This window comes from Rhinoraja longicauda, chromosome 9 (genome assembly GCF_053455715.1).
Source record: "Rhinoraja longicauda isolate Sanriku21f chromosome 9, sRhiLon1.1, whole genome shotgun sequence".
Taxonomy (NCBI): Eukaryota; Metazoa; Chordata; class Chondrichthyes; order Rajiformes; family Arhynchobatidae; genus Rhinoraja; species Rhinoraja longicauda.
This window is the reverse complement of record NC_135961.1, coordinates 43,224,425-43,243,803: the sequence shown is the minus strand read 5'-3', so window position 1 is coordinate 43,243,803 and position 19,379 is coordinate 43,224,425. Positions and strand designations below refer to the sequence as shown.

Genomic DNA, 19,379 nt, shown 5'->3' with positions numbered 1-19,379 from the left:
TATTGAATGATTGAGCACTAGTTGTAATTTTGATATTAGCACTTTTGTGATTGGACTTTAAATTTTTTTTAGCTTTCTGCAGGAGGGCTAATAATTGAGAATGGCCTTTTGGTTCTGATCAGGCCAGTGTAGTGGATACTTTGTGAAGTGGTACTTTTCTTCTGCCATATGCTCCCAACACATGGATTTGAGATTCACATTTGAGATAAAATAAACAAAAGAGAATAGAAATGTTGGATTAATGCTTTTAGGAAATCTTTGACAGTTCTATATTTATGAATTTTGAGTCTTTGAAGGGAATTTAATATCTTCACTAATCTTATGAGAAAGCAGAAATGTATAAAATGGTGAGATTATGCATTTCTGATTTTTATCTTTTTCTAACAACTTCCAGTTATGTGACACAACATAATGAACCAAAATTATAATCAAGGTTGCTCAGCAAGCATAATTGTGGTAGGTGAACAGTGTGCTGTACCAGTTGATTTGTGGGAACCAGTATTTTGGATAGGTATGGTAAACAGAGATGGAAAGTCAGGAAGCCATCCAGAAGTGAATTGGTAGAATAAAATCTAGAGATGCCAAGGACCAGGAGCTTCATAGCAGATTAAGACTGTTACTGAAATTAAAATATGGGCTGACTTTAAAGGGGTGAAGATGGGGGATGTGATTTTGCATGGGATCAAAGGAGAGAGTGACCGATCTGAATGATGGCTACAGAAATGTAGCAGATGGTGGTCCAAAAGTTGCAAGGCATTTTGGGAAAAGCCTGCAGTTTTCAGAATTGCACATATTGAATTCTAAACCTGCACAGAGCGGTTCGCAATAAAGAATGGTGTTAGCAAGTAATATCTGCCAGTTAAATAAAGATGTGTAAAGGTGTGAAGGTATTCATTTCTACAATTGTAACTGCTAATCTGATTCAATCTTTATATTGGACAGCTGTTTACAGTATCATTCCCTTACCGGAATGAACCCACACTTTTACTTGTAGTGCAACATATAACAATTGAAACTTTGCCTTGAACTCAGAAATAGGTAGATACCTGGGTTATCTCTTGAACTACTGTTGGGGTGGATGAATATTTTTCAGCATAGCTCAGGCATACATGGTCTTATAGAACATCATATAGGTGAAGCTAATGGTTGTTTGCAACAATGTAATTCATGAGAGTTGTGCTGGAAGGCAATAACATTGACTTTATTTGTGTTTTCTAGTTGAACGATAACCTTAACCTTGATCTTTCTGATGATGAGGAACTGCGGGATCAGCTAGACATGCATTCCATTATTGTCTCTTGCATAAATGATGAACCACTCTTCACAGCTGAACAGGTGACTTCATTACGAACATGCAATTTTTATAATATAAGTTGCTATGAAGCAGCTAGATTTTTTAACTAAGAATGTCCAATTTACTTAACAAAATAACTGTTCAGGTTAACAAATACAGAAAATGCTGGAAATACTCATACTTCAGGCAACATCTGCAGCAAGAAACAGGGCTGTGGGTGGTCAGTGATGTGGGAGGGCAGCTAATGTTATCCCACTTTTCAAGAAAGGAGCGAGAGAGAAAACGGGGAATTATAGACCAGTTAGCCTGACATCGGTGGTGGGGAAGATGCTGGAGTCAATTATTAAAGAGGCTATAACGGCGCATTTGGATAGCAGTAAAAGGATTGGTCCAAGTCAGCATAGATTTATGAAGGGGAAATCCTGCTTGAGTAATCTTCTGGAATTTTTTGAGGATGTGACCAGTAAAATGGATGAAGGAGAGCCAGTGGATATAGTGTATCTAGACTTTCAGAAAGCCTTTGATAAGGTCCCACACGGGAGGTTGGTGAGCAAAATTAGATCACATGGTATTGGAGGTAGGGTATTGACATGGATAGAGAATTGGTTGGCAGACAGCAAGCAAATGTAGGAATAAACGGGTCCTTTTCAGAATGGCAGGCAGTGGCATGTGAAGTGTCGCAAGGCTCGGTGCTGAGGCCGCAACTATTTACAATATATATTAATGATTTGGATGATGGAATTAGAAGTAACATTATCAAGTTTGCAGATCACACAAAGCTGGGTGGCAGTGTGAACTGCGAAGAGGATGTTAGGAGGTTGCAGGGTGACTTGGACAGGTTGAGTGAGTGGGCAGATGCATGGCAGATGCAGTATAATATAGATAAATGTGAGGTTATCCACTTTGGCGGCAAAAACAAAGAGGCAAATTATTATCTCAATGGTGTCAGATTAGGTAAAGGGGAAGTGCAGCGGGACCTTGGTGTCCTTGTGCACCAGTCACTGAAAGTAAGCGTGCAGGTACAGCAGGCTGTGAAGAATGCTAATGGCATGTTGGCCTTCATAACGAGAGGGTTTGAGTATAGGAGCAAAGAAGTCCTTCTGCATTTGTATAAGGTCCTGGTGAGACCACATCTGGAGTATTGTGTGCAGTTTTGTTCTCCTAATGTGAGGAAGGACGTCCTTGCTATTGAGGCAGTGCAGCGTAGGTTCACGAGGTTTATCCCTGGGATGGAGGGACTGTCCTATGAGGAAAGATTGGAAAGACTGGGCTTGTATTCACTAGAGTTTAGAAGGATGATGGGATAAGAGGGGATCTTATAGAGACGTATAAAATTATAAAAGGACTGGACAAGCTAGATGCAGGAAAAATGTTCCTAATGTTGGACGAGTCCAGAACCAGGGGCCACAGTCTAAGAATAAAGGGGAGGCCATTTAAAACTGAGGTGAGAAGAAACCTTTTCACCCAGAGAGTTGTGCATTTGTGGAATTCTCTGTCACGGAAGGCAGTGGAGACCAATTCACTGGATGAATTTAAAACAGAGTTAGATAGAGCTCTGGGGGCTAGTGGGATCAAGGGATATGGGCAGGGACAGGTTACTGATTGTGGATGATCAGCCATGATCACAATGAATGGTGGTGCTGGCTCGAAGGGCAAAATGGCCGCCTCCTGCACCTATTTTCTATGTTTTTTTGTAAAGTTTAAATGGAGAGCGAATAAAGCTGGACAGACATTGACATTGATCTCGCACCAGATTCGCACATGGCAGTGTTGCTTCCTACTTAGCTGGTCTTGTAGAATTCTCTCAAATATCTTGAGACTGTGTTTCAAATGTGAGAGCTGAGCCACTGACCAGCCAAGCACCAGCCTGATGTTATATTCACAGAATTGTACCTTGCAGACAGATTCCTACATTGCAATCCTGGGTGCATGTGATCCTATCAGCAGGACAGACTGCTGGTGTTGGTGGTGTTGTAGTAATATACCAGCAAGATAGTACCCCTTGGATTTTCTCAGCATTGATTTTGGAAAGTCTTGTGGCATTAAGTCAATCACCAGCTGTCCTCCCTCAACTGTTGAATTAGTGTTTCTCCATCTTGAACAATTGTTGAAAGAAGCACTGAAATAGCAGTGGTGCAGCATGTACTCTCGAGTAGTCTTCAATATCTGTCACAATTGGCTTGGTAGGTGGCCCAATTCTGTAGCTTCTTCCTATGATTTCAACCATCACATAAATCAATTTTTCACCAATTTGATTAACTACATGTGTTAGCAAGAAACTCCTGAAAGCACAGGATAGAGCCATGGCTATGGCGTGTGACAACGCCCCAGCTGCAGTACTGAAGATTTACACTCCAGAGGATCTGCATTCCAGAACCAGCTGCTCTCTAGTCAAGCTGTTCCAGTAAAATTACAACACTGGCATGTCCCAACAGCGTGGAAAATCGACCAAATATTTATCTTTCTCAAAAAGCATGACAAATCCAATTTGGCTAATTACTAACCCTGTGTGTGAACTATTGGTCATCAGCAAAAGACGGAACTTGTTGTAGACAATGCAATCAAGTGACCCCTACTCACCAATGCCCAATTTGCATTTTACCAGCGCCACTAGTCTCCATATTTCATCACAACCTTGTTCAACATGTGGATCAGAGAGCTGAATTTTAGAGGAAAGGTGATAGTAACTGCCATTGACTGAGTCAGGTATCATGGTGCTGTGGTAGCACTGAAGATAATGGAGATCAAAGTGAAAGAGGTTGGAAGAATGGCTCACATAAAAGAAAATGTTTATGGTTGTTGACTTTTCTGTAACCATGAGGTAGAATTGGTCACGTTGCAAATGATTGCTCAATTTCTTTCACAAATTTTCAGCATTACAATTCACAAAAGATCTAGCCAACACACAAAAGTGCCAGGATATGACCATCTCCAACAAGGAGAGTTGAACCACCTTTCTTGATATTCAAGACAATACCATCACCAAGCCCCCACTACCAATTTTCTGCAGATCACCTTTGACTAGAAACTTAACTGAAACAGCCACAAGTGCTCTGGCTGCAAGAACAGGTCAGAGGCTCATTATTGTCCTGTGAGTGAGTTACCTCTTAAAACTGAGTCCTTTCCACCTACATGGCACAGCTGGATGGTGATGCAATACTCTCCACTTACCTGAATGGATGCAGTGCCAACTAAAAGCTGTTCATTTGAATGACGCTACATCAACCACTCAAACATTTATTCTCCTATCACACAGTGGCTGCAGTATCTCCCATCTGCAAAGTCACTGCAGTTCCTCACCCAGGCTGCTACTATCATCAACTTCCAACTCAACCTCTGCCACCAAAAGGATGAGGACACCAGGTACATGGCAACAGTACCAGTCTCCAAGTAACTGGAAATATATTGCAGGTCCTTCATCGCTGTTGGTTATAAATCCTAGAGATCAGTCCCCAACAGCATTATGGAAGTACTTTCATCAGTAAATATGTAGCATTTTAAGAAAGTAGGATATCACCATTTTAAGAACAATTAGGACAAGGTAGTAAATGCTAGCCTTACTAATGACACCCAGATTCTGAAACTAAATCTAAAATGAAATCTGTAATCATAGAGTGACAAAGTGTGGATATAGGTCCTTCGGCCCAACTTACCCACACCAGCCAACAATGTCCCAGCTACACTAGTCCCTCTTGCCTGCGCTTGGCCTACATCCCTCCAAACCTGTCCTATCCATGTACCTGTCTAACCCAGAGATGCTGCCTGTCCCACTGAGTTAGTCCAGCATTTTGTGTCTACCTGTCTAATTGTTTCTTAAACGATGGGATAGTTCTAGCCTCAACTTAACTCCTCTGGCAGCTTGTTCCATACACCCACCCCCTTTGTGTGAAAAAGTTACCCCTTGGATTCCTATTAAATCTTTTCCCCTTCACCTTGAACCTATGTCCTCTGGTCCTCGATTCCCCTACTTTGGGCAAGAGACTGTACATTTATCCCTCTCATGATTTTGGGCACCACTATAAGATCAACCCTCATCCTCCTGCGCTCCATGGGATAGAGACCCAGCCTACTCAACCTCTCCCTATAGCTCACACCCTCTAGTCCTGGCCACATCCTCGTAAATCTTTTCTGAACCCTTTCAAGCTTGACAAAATCTTTCCTATAACATGGTGCCCAGAACCGATCACAATATTCTAAATGCGGTCTCACCAAAGTCTTGTACAACTACAACATGACCTCCCAACTTCTATACTCAATACTCTGATTGATGAAGGCCAAAGTGCCAAATACCTTTTTGGCCACCTTATCGACCTGCGACTCGACCTTCAAGGAACCATGCACCTGTACTCCTAGATCCCTCTGCTCTACAACACTACCCAGAGCCCTACCATTTATTGTGTAGGTCCTGCCCTTGTTCGACTTCCCAAAATGCAACACCTCACATTTCTCGTATTAAATTCCATCAATCATTCCTCCGTCCACCTGGCCAATCGATCCAGATCCTGCTGCAATCTTTCACAACCAACTTCACTATCTGCAAAACCACTAACTTTTGTATCATCAGCAAATTTGCTAATCTTGCCCTGTATGTTCTCATCCAAATCATTGATGTGGATGACAAACAGTAACAGGCCCAGCACCGAACCCTGAGGCACACCACTAGTCACAGGCCTCCAGTCCGAGAAGCAAACTTCCACCATCACCCTCTGCTTCCTTCCTTGGAGCCAATTTGCTATCCATTCAGCTATCTTTCCTTGGATCCCATGTGATTTTGGAGCTACCCAAATGAGATCTGTCATACCTTTAATGCAAGCCACTTGTAATTGGTTTGTGCTGAGAAGTGTTTTGAAAGGGAAGTGCTTTGAAAAATGGTGTGTATGCTTGAGTTTAACATTACCAAGTAACAGAGTGGATGATCCAATTACAATAGAATTAATAAGAACATTGCAGTTAATGTTGCAGTTATTTTTGGCAAATTGATTCAATCCATTAATTGTATTTATGATCTAATAATTGCAGATTTAAAATACTCTCTTGCTTCTTCACAAGGTAATTGAGGAAATAGAAGAAATGATGCAAGAATCGCCTGATCCTGAAGAAGATGATACACCCACTCAGTCTGACCGACTTTCCATACTTTCCCAGGAAATTCAAACACTCAAGAGGTCTCACACCAGCAATAGTTATGAAGAACGTAAGCACCCGTGACTGCAATTAATTAATTTTGGGCTGTGGGAACTTTTTCAGTGTTGTAGTAAGACAGTATATGTTTGTAACATTGTAAAAGACAGTTTATTCTCTATGATGGGAGGTTAGCTGGAAAGGTAGAAGGTTTGTTTCAAATTGTTATTAAAAAAACAAACATAATAAATTGGAGAGTGGACGCAAGTAACTGCAGGTGCTGGTTTACAAAAAGACACAAAGTACTGGAGTAACTCAGCGGATCAGACAGAATCTCAGGAGAACATGGATTGATGATGATTCAAGTCAGGATCCTTCAGACTAAATTGTGATTCAGTCTGAAGAAGAGTGAACATTATGAATTGCAAAGATATTGAAATCATCCATTGCAGTTTAAATTAGCCAGATTAGATAGAAGAGATAACTAGAATACTAGTACTTAGTTTTCTAAGTTTCAGAATACTAATGGGATAATATACTGCTTTCTTTGTGTCAAAGTGTAGTTTAAGATCCTATAGCTTTTATGGTTATGTTCTTGAATTTCAGTGTGTTGTAAAGTGACAAAATTCCATAATATTAATGTTTATTACCATGCTTTCTTAATTAGTCCAACAGTATTTACCTTTAATACAATATTCCTATTTTCTTTGAAATTTTCATCATTAATGTACACATGATCTACATAGAATACCCAAGAATTAGACATTCAAGGTAAATGTTATTAAACACAATACCAGTGTTTGAAATTTTCTGTTATTTTTTAGTGTCATCCCCACCATCTACTTTACCACCTCTCCAGGTAGAAATGTCTTTCTAAAACAAATAACTTCCCTCTCTGCCATTGCAACAGTGACAAGAACAACCTACTGATTTTTCCTGATTTCTTTCCTACACTTTCCCCGTGAGAACCATTTATATGTTGTAATTAGTGTGGCTCATTCAGTTTGTGTAAATCAATGGAATTGCTGAATGGGATTTTAAAATTCTAGGCTAAACCCTTGAGTCTGCATGGTGAAATGAAAATCTTGCCTCAATTGGGCAGTATAAAAAAGGATGTTTTTAAAAAAGAATTGCCATTAAGTAGCCCGTTACTTATGAAATATCAGTCTGAGGTTCCCACCTGCATCAAAAGGGCACTAAAGAATCAGTACAGAATAAACTGAAAATGTCATTTAGGCTTTCATGTCAGAATGTGCCTGATCCTTTAGAAAGGATTTATTCATTGGGATTTAGTAATATCCATTTGAACTGACTCAGATAAAGATATTTCTAATCATTTCTGAAGAATGCTTGTATTTTTGACCCCCAAAAGTAATTATCTCTTTTTGTCACAAATAAGTTTCAGAACGTTTTTAATTGGAGAGTCTGTACAGAATAATTGATTCAATTGAATAAATTGGATTAAACCAATAATGTTGTAATATACAGTTTAAAGATGCCACTGCCATCAGTCTTTTCCTGATTCAGTTACAAATGCGTGGAGTAACCAATTTTGTAAAAGCGGGTTGTGTTTTTATTACTGAAACAAAGGGAGAAGGAAGCGGTAGCCTTTTATTTAAGAATAAAGACAGAAATTCTATTGTAAATTGCAGGTTTTTTTATACTACACAAAAGAATTGTATTTGAAATTCTAACTGAAATATATTAGAAATTTTATTTTATTTCTAATTGGTAGCACCATATTTACATATTGCATTATAGTAATTATGGCACAGTGCTTTGTGCATATGATGAACTTCTGCATGAAGGTGAATGATGTGTCCAGAGATGTCCAATGGTATGATTTGCACTGCTGGAACAGCGTGAATATGCAATGTGCATTTGACAAAGTCCTTGACTGTTAGAACAGTTTTAAAATAGAGAAACTAAGAAAGTAATTGTAACCTTAAATAAAAACTTCTCACTTTCACAAATATTATCTAACGTACATGTTTTTCATCTGCACCGCTGGAGCAGTTTGCTAAGAGCTCAGAGCTAGAGCTATAGATAGCTAGGCTGTCATTGCTCCTGACACGGAGCAAATATGCCAATAGACAAAATCCATTCTGGTAAGAAATTCCCCATTTCACAATTAAATGTATGCACATTCATATTGATGATGCTCCATAGAAGGAGAGGCTATAATACTTGCCCATTGAAATCAGCTAAACATTCTATGTTTTAATATTCCAAAAAAAAGGATTCTATTATCAGCACAATGGTCAAATGATGAAAGTAAATATTTTAAATGTTTCTGTAGCATATTATAATGTAGTTCTTGGACATGTGAGTTAGTACATTCTTGGACATGTGAGCAAAGCTGCTATAATTTCCCATTTTTACTTGCTTTGCGAATGTGAACTGGTTTCTTCTTGAAACAGTGTTATTAGATAGGGATCTCTATCTAATATATTATTAACATCATTTTTGATAAGCTTAGGATTTTGACCCATTAGTTGTAAAGAAACTGCCATTTCAGTCATCAGCTTGGTCTGTAAGAAAGAAAACTGCAGATGCTGATTTAAATCGAAGGTAGACACAAAATGCTGGAGTAACTCAGCGGGTCATGCTGCATCTCTGGAGAGAAAAAATGGGTGACGTTTCGGGTTGAGACCCTTCTTCAGACTGAAGGGTCTCGACCCGAAACGTCATCCATTCCTTCTCTCCAGAGATGCTGTGTGATCCGCTGAGTTACTCCAGCATTTTGTGTCTCTCATCAGCTTGGTCTGTGACTATGGAGCTTTGAAGGTGATTGTGTTTCTATTATACCCTTTCTCTCAACTTTGGCAGTAGTGGTTGTCAGAGCTAAGAGGTTGTCAATTTAATGAGTTATATACTATATTTGTTTTATCTGCTAATAACACAGGGGGTACAGTTGGAATACCATCGTTTGTCATTATTGTTGTAGTTATACTCAACCAGGCTCATAATAAGCATTCTTATGCATTCAAATAGTGAAGCTTTAAAGGTTAAAAGCGGAATTGCTTTACATAATATCTGGCTTCTGTCTTGTTTATTTGTTGTGTGATGCTGCTGTTCTCTTAAGATCCTGGTGTATACAGCCCTGTAGGCATTGGTTAAGGATTATAGGGATTTGGTGATAGTGGTCGTGTTGAAAATTAAAAGGGCTGTGATTGAGATATGTTATTGGTTATCTGATGCATAAATGTTCAATCCTCTTGTAGTTCTGCAAGATAATAAAGGCCTTCTCTGGGCCACCTGGTTTGTTTCATTATCTAAAGAATTGTGAATAGAACTAAGCATTGTAAATATTCATAGTCATGATTATCCAATAATAGGAAGGTAACTGATAAAGCAATTGGTGATAGTCAACTTAGACTGCTGTCCTGGTGATCATTTGTCTTGGGATGGGGTAAAAACATAGAAAATAGGTGCGGGAGTAGGCCCTTCAAGCTGGCACAGCCATTCAATATGATCATGGCTGATCATTCAAAATCAGTACCCTGTTCCTGCTTTCTCCCATATCCCTTGATTCTGTTAGCCGTAAGAGCTATATCTAACTCTCTCTTGAATATATCCAGTGAATTAGCCACCACTGCCTTATGTGGCAGAGAATTCCACAGATTCACAACTCTCTGGGTGAAAATGTTTTTCTTAATCTCAGTCCTAAATGGCCTACCCTTTATTCTTAATCTGTGACCCCTGGTTCTGGACTCCCCCAACATCAGGAACATTTTTTCCGGCATCTAACCTGTCTAATCTCTTAAGAATTTTCTCAAGATTAGTTTATTATCATATGCACAGGTTCAGTGAGGCACAGGTGCAGTAAAATCCAGCAGCGACAGTATGGCAGTCCCATAGACTCAAACAACACAAACAAAAATGATACACAAATCTCAAGTTTTGCAAGACAGTGAAAACAAAAGTATTGTGCAGAAAGACGATATTCTGCAAGAGGTGGGCTATTGTGTTCTGTTGCCAGAAGAGGATTAGGGTTGTACAGGTCGGTTCAAGAACTTGGTGAGATTTTAGAGTCAATTATAAAGGATGAGGTTACTTAGTACTTAGAAGTTCACGATAAAATAGGATGAAGTTAGCATGGTTTTGTGAAGGGAAAATCTTGCCTGACGAATCTGCTCGAGTTCTTTGAGGAAGTTAATAGTAGGACAGACAGAGGGGAGGTTGTAGATGTTGTTTACCTAGATTTTCAGAAGGCCTTCGATGAGGTGGCGCACGTCAGGCTGCTAGGGAAGATGAGAGCCCATGGTATTAAAGGGAAAATACCAGAATGGATAGCAGGTTGGCTGGATGGCAGAAGGCAAAAAGTTGCATTAAAAGGTGCTTTTTCTGGTTGGCTGCCAGTGACTAGTGGAGTTCTGCAAGGGTCGGTGATGGCCTGCTTCTCTTCATGTTATAGATTAATGATTTGGATAAGGGGATTGAAGGCTTTGTGGCCAAGTTTGCAGATGATGCTAAGATAGGTGGAGGGGCAGGCAGTGTAGAGGAAGCAAGGACTCTGCGAAAGGACTTGGACAGGTTAGGAGAGTGGGCAGAGAAGTGGCAGACGAAATTCATTGTGGCAAATTGTGGAGTCATGCATTTTGGTAATAAGAATAAAGGCGTAGATTATTTTCTAAATGGAGAGAGAATCCAGAAATCAGAGGTGCAAAGGGACTTGGGAGTGCTAGTGCAAGACTCCCAAAAAGTTCATTTGCGAGTCGAATCAGTAGTAAGGAAGGCAAATTCAATGATATCAAGAGGACTGGAATACAAAAACAGATGTAATGCTGAGGCTCTATAAGGCACTGGTCAGGCTGCATTTGGAATACTGTGAGCCAATTTTGGCCCCATATCTGAGGACGGATGTGCTGGCTCTGGAGAGGGTCCAGAGGAGGTTTACAAGAATGATTCCAGGAATGAGTGGGTTAGCATATAATGAGCACTTGACAACACTGGGTCTTTACTCGCTGGAGTTTAGATAGTTGAGGGGGAACCTCATTGAAACTTACAGAATAATGAAAGGCATAGATAGAGTGGATGTGGAGAGGATGTTTCCACTGGTGGGAGAGTCTAGGACTAGAGGTCATAGCCTCAGAATTAAAGGGCACTTTTAGAAAAGAGGTGAGGAGGAACCTCTTTAGTCAGAGGGTAGTTAATCTGTGGAACTCATTGTCACAGAGGGCTGTGGAGGCCAAGTCGGTGGATATTTTTAAGGCAGAGATAGACAAATTCTTGATTAGAATGGGTGTCAAGGGCTATTGGGGGGAAGGCAGGAAAATGGGATTTGGAGGCAGAGATCAGCCATGATTGAATTGTGCGGTAGACTCGATGGTCCGAATGGCCTAATTCTACTCATATAACTTGTAAACTTAATTGTTGTGGAAAGTGGCTGTTCCTGAGCCTGGATGTATGGGACTTCAGGGTTCTATACCTTCTGCCCAACAGTAGCAGTGAGAAGAACACATGGCCAAGATGGTGGGGATCCTTGGTGATAGATGCTGCGTTCTTGAGGTGAAACCTTATGTAGGATGCTTTTCATGGTTTGGAGGCTGGGTCCATGTTGGACTGCGCTCTGTCCACCAATCTCTGCTGTCCCTGGATGCAACCAGTCAGGATATCGTCTACAATTCATCAGGATATGTAGTATTCAGTGATATATCAAATCTCTTTAAACTTCTTAGAAATTAGAGGTGCTGCCGCTTCTTCTTCATGATTACATCTATGTGCTAGGACAGGTTATCCTATTTGTTAATGGCCAGGAACCTGGAGTTGCTAACTCTCCAACCCACCAATGAAAACTGGCTTATGGTCTCCTGACTTCCCTTTACTGAAGTTAATGATAAGTTCCTTGGTTTTGTTGATGTTGAGTGAAAGGTGTTGCGGCACCATTCATGCAGGTCTTCTATCTCCTGCATGCCACCCCTGTTTCGGCCAACAACAGAATTTGTAGATGGCTTTCGAGTTGTGCTAAGCGGCATGGTCAAGCGGCATAAAGAGAGCAGAGCGGGAAGCTGAGACCAGAGCCTTGCGATGCACCTTTATTGATGGTAATTTCCTTGTTATTGATCCGCTCTGATTTCGGTCTACCAATAAGGATCCAGATGCAAAAGGAGGTACAAAGGCCAAGGTCTTGGAGTTTGGTAATGATTTTGGAGGGGATGAATATGTTGAACGTCTATGTACCGCAGCCTGATATGTGTTTCTTTTATTCAAATAGCCTGAGCAGAGCAGGGATCAATAGCAATCAACTGTTGACCTATTGCTGCAAAGGTAATTGAAGCAGATCCAGTTCATTTGAGATAGGTGTTGATTCACTCGCATAGCTAACCTCTCTAAGCACATTATTGCTTACCATTATTGCTTGTAACTGCTACCAGATAATTGTCATTGAGGCAGGTCACCGTGCTCTTCTTGGTAGATAAATGCCCTTTTGATGCAGGTGGGAACCTCAGACTCAGGAGCGAGAGGTTGAAGATATCCTTGAATATTCCAGTCAGTTATCCAATAAGTCGTTGGCACTCTGCTAACAACGCCGTCCACCCTTGACCTCAAACTAGATTGTGCTGTGGTCAGTGAGGAATTTACATCAATTTTACCTGTGATGCAATTGGTACACAGGGAGAAATGAATAATGAAATCAACAAGGAAGTGAATAATGAAACATAGAGCACAATAAGATAGCCAAGAAATGGAAGAAATTAAATATGGAATTTTACTTTAAATTTAGTTGTGGGAACAAAAAAGGAAGTAAAAGTAATAATAGGTAAATTTACACTTCTATCAGAAGATACTGCTTCTCAAAGAATAATTAACATTTTGAATACAGTTGACTAGGATCTTGAAATTTTTGAAGTGATAATTAGTCATGGAATTATACAAATGGAAACAGGCTCTTTGGCCTAACTCATTAATGCCGACCAAGTTGTCTGAGCAATTTCTACATGTCTACATTTGATCCATATCCCTTTAAACTTCCCTTCCTTTTACCCGGTCCAAATGTTGTTGAACTATTGTAATTTTACCCGCCTCCACAATTTCTTCTGGCAGCTTGTTCCACATACACACAGCCCTCGGTATGAAAAATTTGTCCCTCAGGTTCCCTTCAAATTTTTCCCTTCTCACCCTAAATCTATGCCCTCTAGTTTTAAATTCACCCCTAGCCTGGGAAAAAGACTGACCATAAACCTCTGAGGTCATCTCCCCCCCCCCGCCAGTCTCCTTTGCTCCAAGGAAAAAAGCCCCATGCTATCCAGTCTCTCATATCTGAAGCCCTCCAGTCATGATAACATCCTTGTGAATCTTTGCTGTATCCTTTCCAGCTTAATGCCATCCTTCCTGGAGCTTGACAATCAGCACTCATCAACATCTTGTATAGTGGTATTATGATGTCCCATATTGTACGCAATGCCCTGAGCAATGAAATCATGCATAAAATATGTTGCCTTCATCACCTTATCTCCCTGTGTCATGACTTTTAAGAAACTATGTATTTTTACCCCTTAGTCTCCCTGTTCTACAATACTCTTCAGTGCCCTGCCATTCACTGTGTACTTCCTGCCCTGATTTAATTTGCCAAAATACAATACTTTGTACTTGTCCAAGATAAATTCCAATTAGATATTACTGTAAGAGGATTTTTAAATGGGTGATTTAAAATGGGATCAATTAAATAATCTCCATGATTTGTGATCTTCATAAAATAAAAAGACTTCTAAATAGGAATCTGCAGGGTAATGAAGGATTTTACTTTGATGTAGCAGCCAGAAAAGTCTGAGAAAATGAAATTTGGTCATACAAATCCCTGTTGAAATCTTTTTCAGTTCTTTTTCTCCACCACTACGCCTCCAGCCCACCATCCCTTACCCGCCACATTATTATCACTATAACCAAAATTAAATTAAATTAAAATGATGCAAATCCCACTCAAGATGTGTAGTTTATGTCTGAAGGATGGATGGCTGCAATTAGATTTCTGTTCAAATGGATTTTTTTTAATGATAATTTTGTTTGGACATTTGGCTAGCTTCTCATATTTGCATTCCTTAAGCAGCTCCTTGATGCCATGAAGACTGAAATACAGTTTTGTTTCAGATGTTTTAAGCATTCTAAACCTATTTTAGGATCTCACCAAATTGAAATACTTTTAAACAGTTAATTTATCTCAAAGTTCTGCCTCCTAAATATTATTTTAGATAATTTACTAAATATTTGTAGGTAACCCTCGCAGATATCCCTAACAATCTTCCCGAATAGAATTCTAGAAATTTCTGTCTTAAATATTTTGTGTATCTTCTGGAGTTTGATATATGGTTTTCTACATTATCAGTGATTGACTGGCTTGACACCAGCATTTGCTTTTATTCAAAAGGCAAGCTAATTAAAACAAAAATGATAATTGATCTTCGCATTCAAATTGGGTAGGGATTGTACAAGTTTGCAGTACTTACCAGCACTGAGCACATGGCTCCAAATCCTTTCAATAGATATCACAAGTTTTGGTAAACACATTTTCTTTCAATGGAATGTTCCCAAGCCAAGAAGCCAAGCTTAGGAGGAAATGTAAAAATATATTTACAAATTAACCAAAATATAACACACACGCATGAAGAATTCTGATGGACTTCAAAAAAAGAGCTGAGCCCCAGATTCATAAGAGGGAACAATTTACTTTCTTGGTATCATGTGTCAGGCTTTTCAATGATAAGCATGTTGTAAACTGTGTGGATGGAAGCATGCAGTAACAAAGATGTTAAGAGGTGAAGTGAATGGGCTAAGATGTAGAATAACTTTATTGATCCAGAAGCCACTTTGAAATGATCCAGGGATCTGAGTTCAAGTTGCACTTGGAGCCACTCTAGGCATTGAATGTCATCTAACAAAGTCCTAACGCTGCTGCAGAAAGTTTGAAGAAGTGCTTAAATTCGAAGAGCTATTGCACAACAGACAGTAATATGTGGTCACATTGTAAGAATCATGACATTAAAACAATTTCCAGACTCATTCCTGAAGCACCATTCCTGGACCTATTGGCCATACATGGTGGAACAAAAATGAAGAGTTAGAAAATAATTGTCCTAAGTCAGACTTCAACTTGATGTGTCATGGCATTGGATGAGCAAGGAAACCTCCTAATTATCTTCTACCATCCTACCCCAGTTTATGAATCAGTACTCCTTCAATTTGAACACTATTTGGAGGCAATAACAAGGCTGCAGAATGTACTTTTAGATGGGACTTTAATGTTCATCACTAAGAGTGGCTCATTAGCACTTTCACTGGCTGAGCTAGACAAGTACTGAAGGACCTTGCTGCCTCACAGGGTCTGCAGTTGGATTGTGAGAGAAACAGCAGTTGATGACTTCTTGAGAGTGACTGCTACACTGCTCTTGTAGAAACAAAATCCCACCATGCTCTCCATTACGTATGTGGTCCTACAATGTGCCAAATTAGTAAATTCAAAACCAATCTGCATCTGAAATCTGAGGCACAGTGTGTCAATCGCAAAATGGTATCGCTTCAGAATCTTTTGCTTCATGGTCAGACACACCCATCTGGCTAACAATGGCAGCAGTTGCTTTTGAGTTAAAACTCAACAACATGCTGTTGACAGAGAAAAGTGATCTTACAACTTTTGGTTCAGGTCAAAGCTCTGCAACTGAATTTTGGGAATGTTAAGTCATGAAGTTTTCATCAACAACTTCATACATTCAAAATGTATTTATGATACTAAAGGCTGGAGTAAAATAAATATTGGGCATATATAAACCAACTGGCTAGGAAGTCAGGTGTAAATGCTGGGTATTGATCATGGTTATGTTGTCCGGGGGGGGGGGGGTAAGGGGGTAAATGTGCCATATATAAAAGCATCCCTTTGTCATTATGACTAAGTTGGAGACCACCATATTGGCTTTTCATTAAACTTTGCAAAGTTTGAACATAATTTTCCCCTTATGCAAAGTTATGATTTAGTGCTTTAGTTAGTTTCACTATTTGTCTCCCATATCTAAAATCTGGGAAGGGAGCTGTGGGTTTATGATGATTGCCAGATATTAATCTTTGACTTGAAGGAATTGTATTTTTCCTGGTTTCGGCAGCATGTCAGTGGAAGTGAATAATGACTTTCTGGCACATATGCAATGTTTGAACGTAAATTTCACTTTCTTGGGTATTAATTATGGCAGAGGATTTGCAATGGAAGAATGAAATACAAACAAGGTCTGGTTTGATTTTAGAATGCATTTTTGTAGCATGATATTGTATTGAAATGTGTCAGAACACTTCACATGATGAATGCCTTTTGAAGTTTGGTGACTATTGCACAGTACATCAGAGACAAGAAGGGTAATTTTGGCCCAGGGCTGCCAGACTATTGAATCTGCTGCTATGTGCTACAGCTCGTTATTAGGGAGGTTTGACCAAATGCTTTGAATCATTTCACAGATAGACCCTACCCCTTAATTTATTCTGAAGCAAATCGGGTATGTTTCGGTAATTAAATTAAATGAAAGATTATATAAATATGCCATTATTACAGATTTGTTATAATTGAAATGAGTTACACATGAGCTCCATTCAGAACTTCACAGATGCAGTAAATTTACTATGGACCATTGCGATATATGACTCCAGGTTGTTTCATCGCCCATGTACAGCCATGAGGGAATGGGTAGCACTCTGAGCCATTCTTCAAACACAACACAGTGTTCAATCCCACTCATCTTAGTAAACAACATTTTAACAAAAGCAGAGTCAACACAAACATTGTGAGAGTTTTGCGTGATTACCTAAAACAATGTACAAACTTCTGTATTTATACGATGAATGGCATTTTTTTTTCAGCCAGTACTAAATTGTGTTAGAAACATAGAAAATAGGTGCAGGAGGAGGCTATTTGGCCCTTCGAGCCAGCACCGTCATTCATTGTGATCATGGCTGATCATCCACAATCAGTAACATGTGCCCAACTTCTCCCCATATCCCTTGATTCCACTAGCCCCCAGAGCTCTGTCTAACTCTCTCTTAAATTCATCCAGTGATTTGGCCTCTACTGCCCTCTGTGGCAGAGAATTCCACAAATTCACAACTGGGTGAAAAAATACCTTCTCACCTCAGTTTTAAATGGCCTCCCCTTTATTCTAAGACCGTGGCCCCTGGTTCTGCACTCCCCCAACATTGGGACCATTTTTCCTGCATCTAGCTTGTCCAGTCCTTTTATAATTTTATATGTCTCTATAAGATCCCCTCTCATCCTTCGAAACTCCAGTGAATACAAGCTTAGTCTTTTCAATCTTTCCTCATATGACGGTCCCACCATCCCAGGGATCAATCTCGTGAACCTACGCTGCACTGCCTCAATTACAAGGATGTCCTTCCTCAAATTAGGAGACCAAAACTGTACACAATACTCCAAGTGTGGTCTTACCAGGGCCCTATGCAACTGCAGAACCTATACTGAAATCCTCTTGTTATGAAACTCGTATACTGAAATCCTCTCGTGTTGTTTAAGATATCAAGGCCGAAGATTTTCCAACCATTTTCAGAGAATGGGCAGAGAAACTATGTTGGCTTTTAATCACCTTGAACCTCTTTAAAGGCATAGGCAATTGAGTTAGTACTTATGATTTAGCAGAAAGGAAGGAGTTTTCGATGATAGACATTGTGAAGATTTATATGTTGAATAAAGAAAGGATGTCTTCAGTTATACTTAATACAGAAATAATGAATGGCACCCTTGAAGTACAATTTTGTGTAGCCGGGGAAAGGTAGAGAAAGGCATAGCATGCATCTTCTGTTGTTTGAGAAAGTTCAGTCATTGATGAACAGCTGGGGAAAGTCAGCTGTGAATTGTGAAGTTGAAAGGAAGTGAAAAAATACTGCACAGGGAAATTGAGTATGTGCATTTTGTGTAGCAATAAGATTTGTGACTGTTATAGAAATATTTGTTGACGCGGAAGATAAATATTTTATTTTAAGTCGTAAATGTCTGTGCTGTGTTTGAGGCTGGCCAGTTAATTGAAAATCATCTGATATGCATGTTCTGAGAAAATGGAGTTTATATTTAAATAATTTTGTGAAAGAAAATTTGAATCTTTTCCTTGCTTTCAGGTGATTGCAACTATCTATTTTCCCAACAAATGGTTTGGGTAATACAGAAACAGATTTGTCATTTATTAATGCACAAAATGTTAAAATATTAGATTTCAGAAACTGTTAGCAAATTTCTTGGTTATTGCACATTCCGTTTGATCCCTCAGCGGTTCTGATCAACATTTTTTCAGGTGTGAAGCGATTGCCCATGGCTGAATTAAATGAACTTTTGGAGGAAATTGAGACTGCAATAAAAGACTTTTCAGAGGAGTTAATCCAACAGCTAGCCTTGCGAGATGAGCTTGAGTTTGAAAAGGAGGTGAAAAACAGCTTTATCTCCATCCTCATCGAGGTTCAAAACAAACAGAAAGAACACAAGGAAACAATGAAGAAGAAAAAGAAACAGAAGAATGGAAGCCCACAAAATGGAAAGCAAGAGAAAAGTCACATGCCAGGAACGGTGAGTAATGCCGAGATTAGTGGAGGAACAAATTTAGCATTATCAGTGATGAAGTGTGATGATTATTCAATTTTTAAATTTCTATTGGGGAGCAAATTTACAAAGGTTTGATTGATCAATCTGCATTATGGGAAGAGTGGCTATATTGTGGCATCTGGTGGAACGGTATCCAGAGATAGAACTGTCTCTTGAGATGGGGATGGGGGGGAGGGGGGTCTTAATTTAAAATTGCATGGCTGTAAAAGTGATCTAGTCACAGGGGAGTTTGTGCTGTCCTATTATTTGACTGCAGGCTGTCAGAGATGGACTTTAAGATATTGCTTCCACCTGATTAATAATGAGAGCAGGGGATAGAAATATAACCAAGCATTTTTGATCTTGCTTTTATCCAGTATTATTATTACTTCCGGTCCCATT

General features: G+C 39.5%; 1 protein-coding gene across 3 annotated transcripts in view; it reads left to right on the top strand.

The window, feature by feature from the left end:
* LOC144596678 (fasciculation and elongation protein zeta-2-like) overlaps positions 1-19,379 on the top strand; it is a 97,314-nt gene that overhangs the window by 56,331 nt on the left and 21,604 nt on the right. For all 3 annotated transcript variants that reach the window (XM_078405331.1, XM_078405332.1, XM_078405330.1), the window contains exons 3-5: positions 1,219-1,335; positions 6,344-6,488; positions 18,694-18,962. In XM_078405331.1, the coding sequence (XP_078261457.1) occupies positions 1,219-1,335; positions 6,344-6,488; positions 18,694-18,962 (531 nt within the window). The remainder of the gene's footprint in view (positions 1-1,218; positions 1,336-6,343; positions 6,489-18,693; positions 18,963-19,379) is intronic.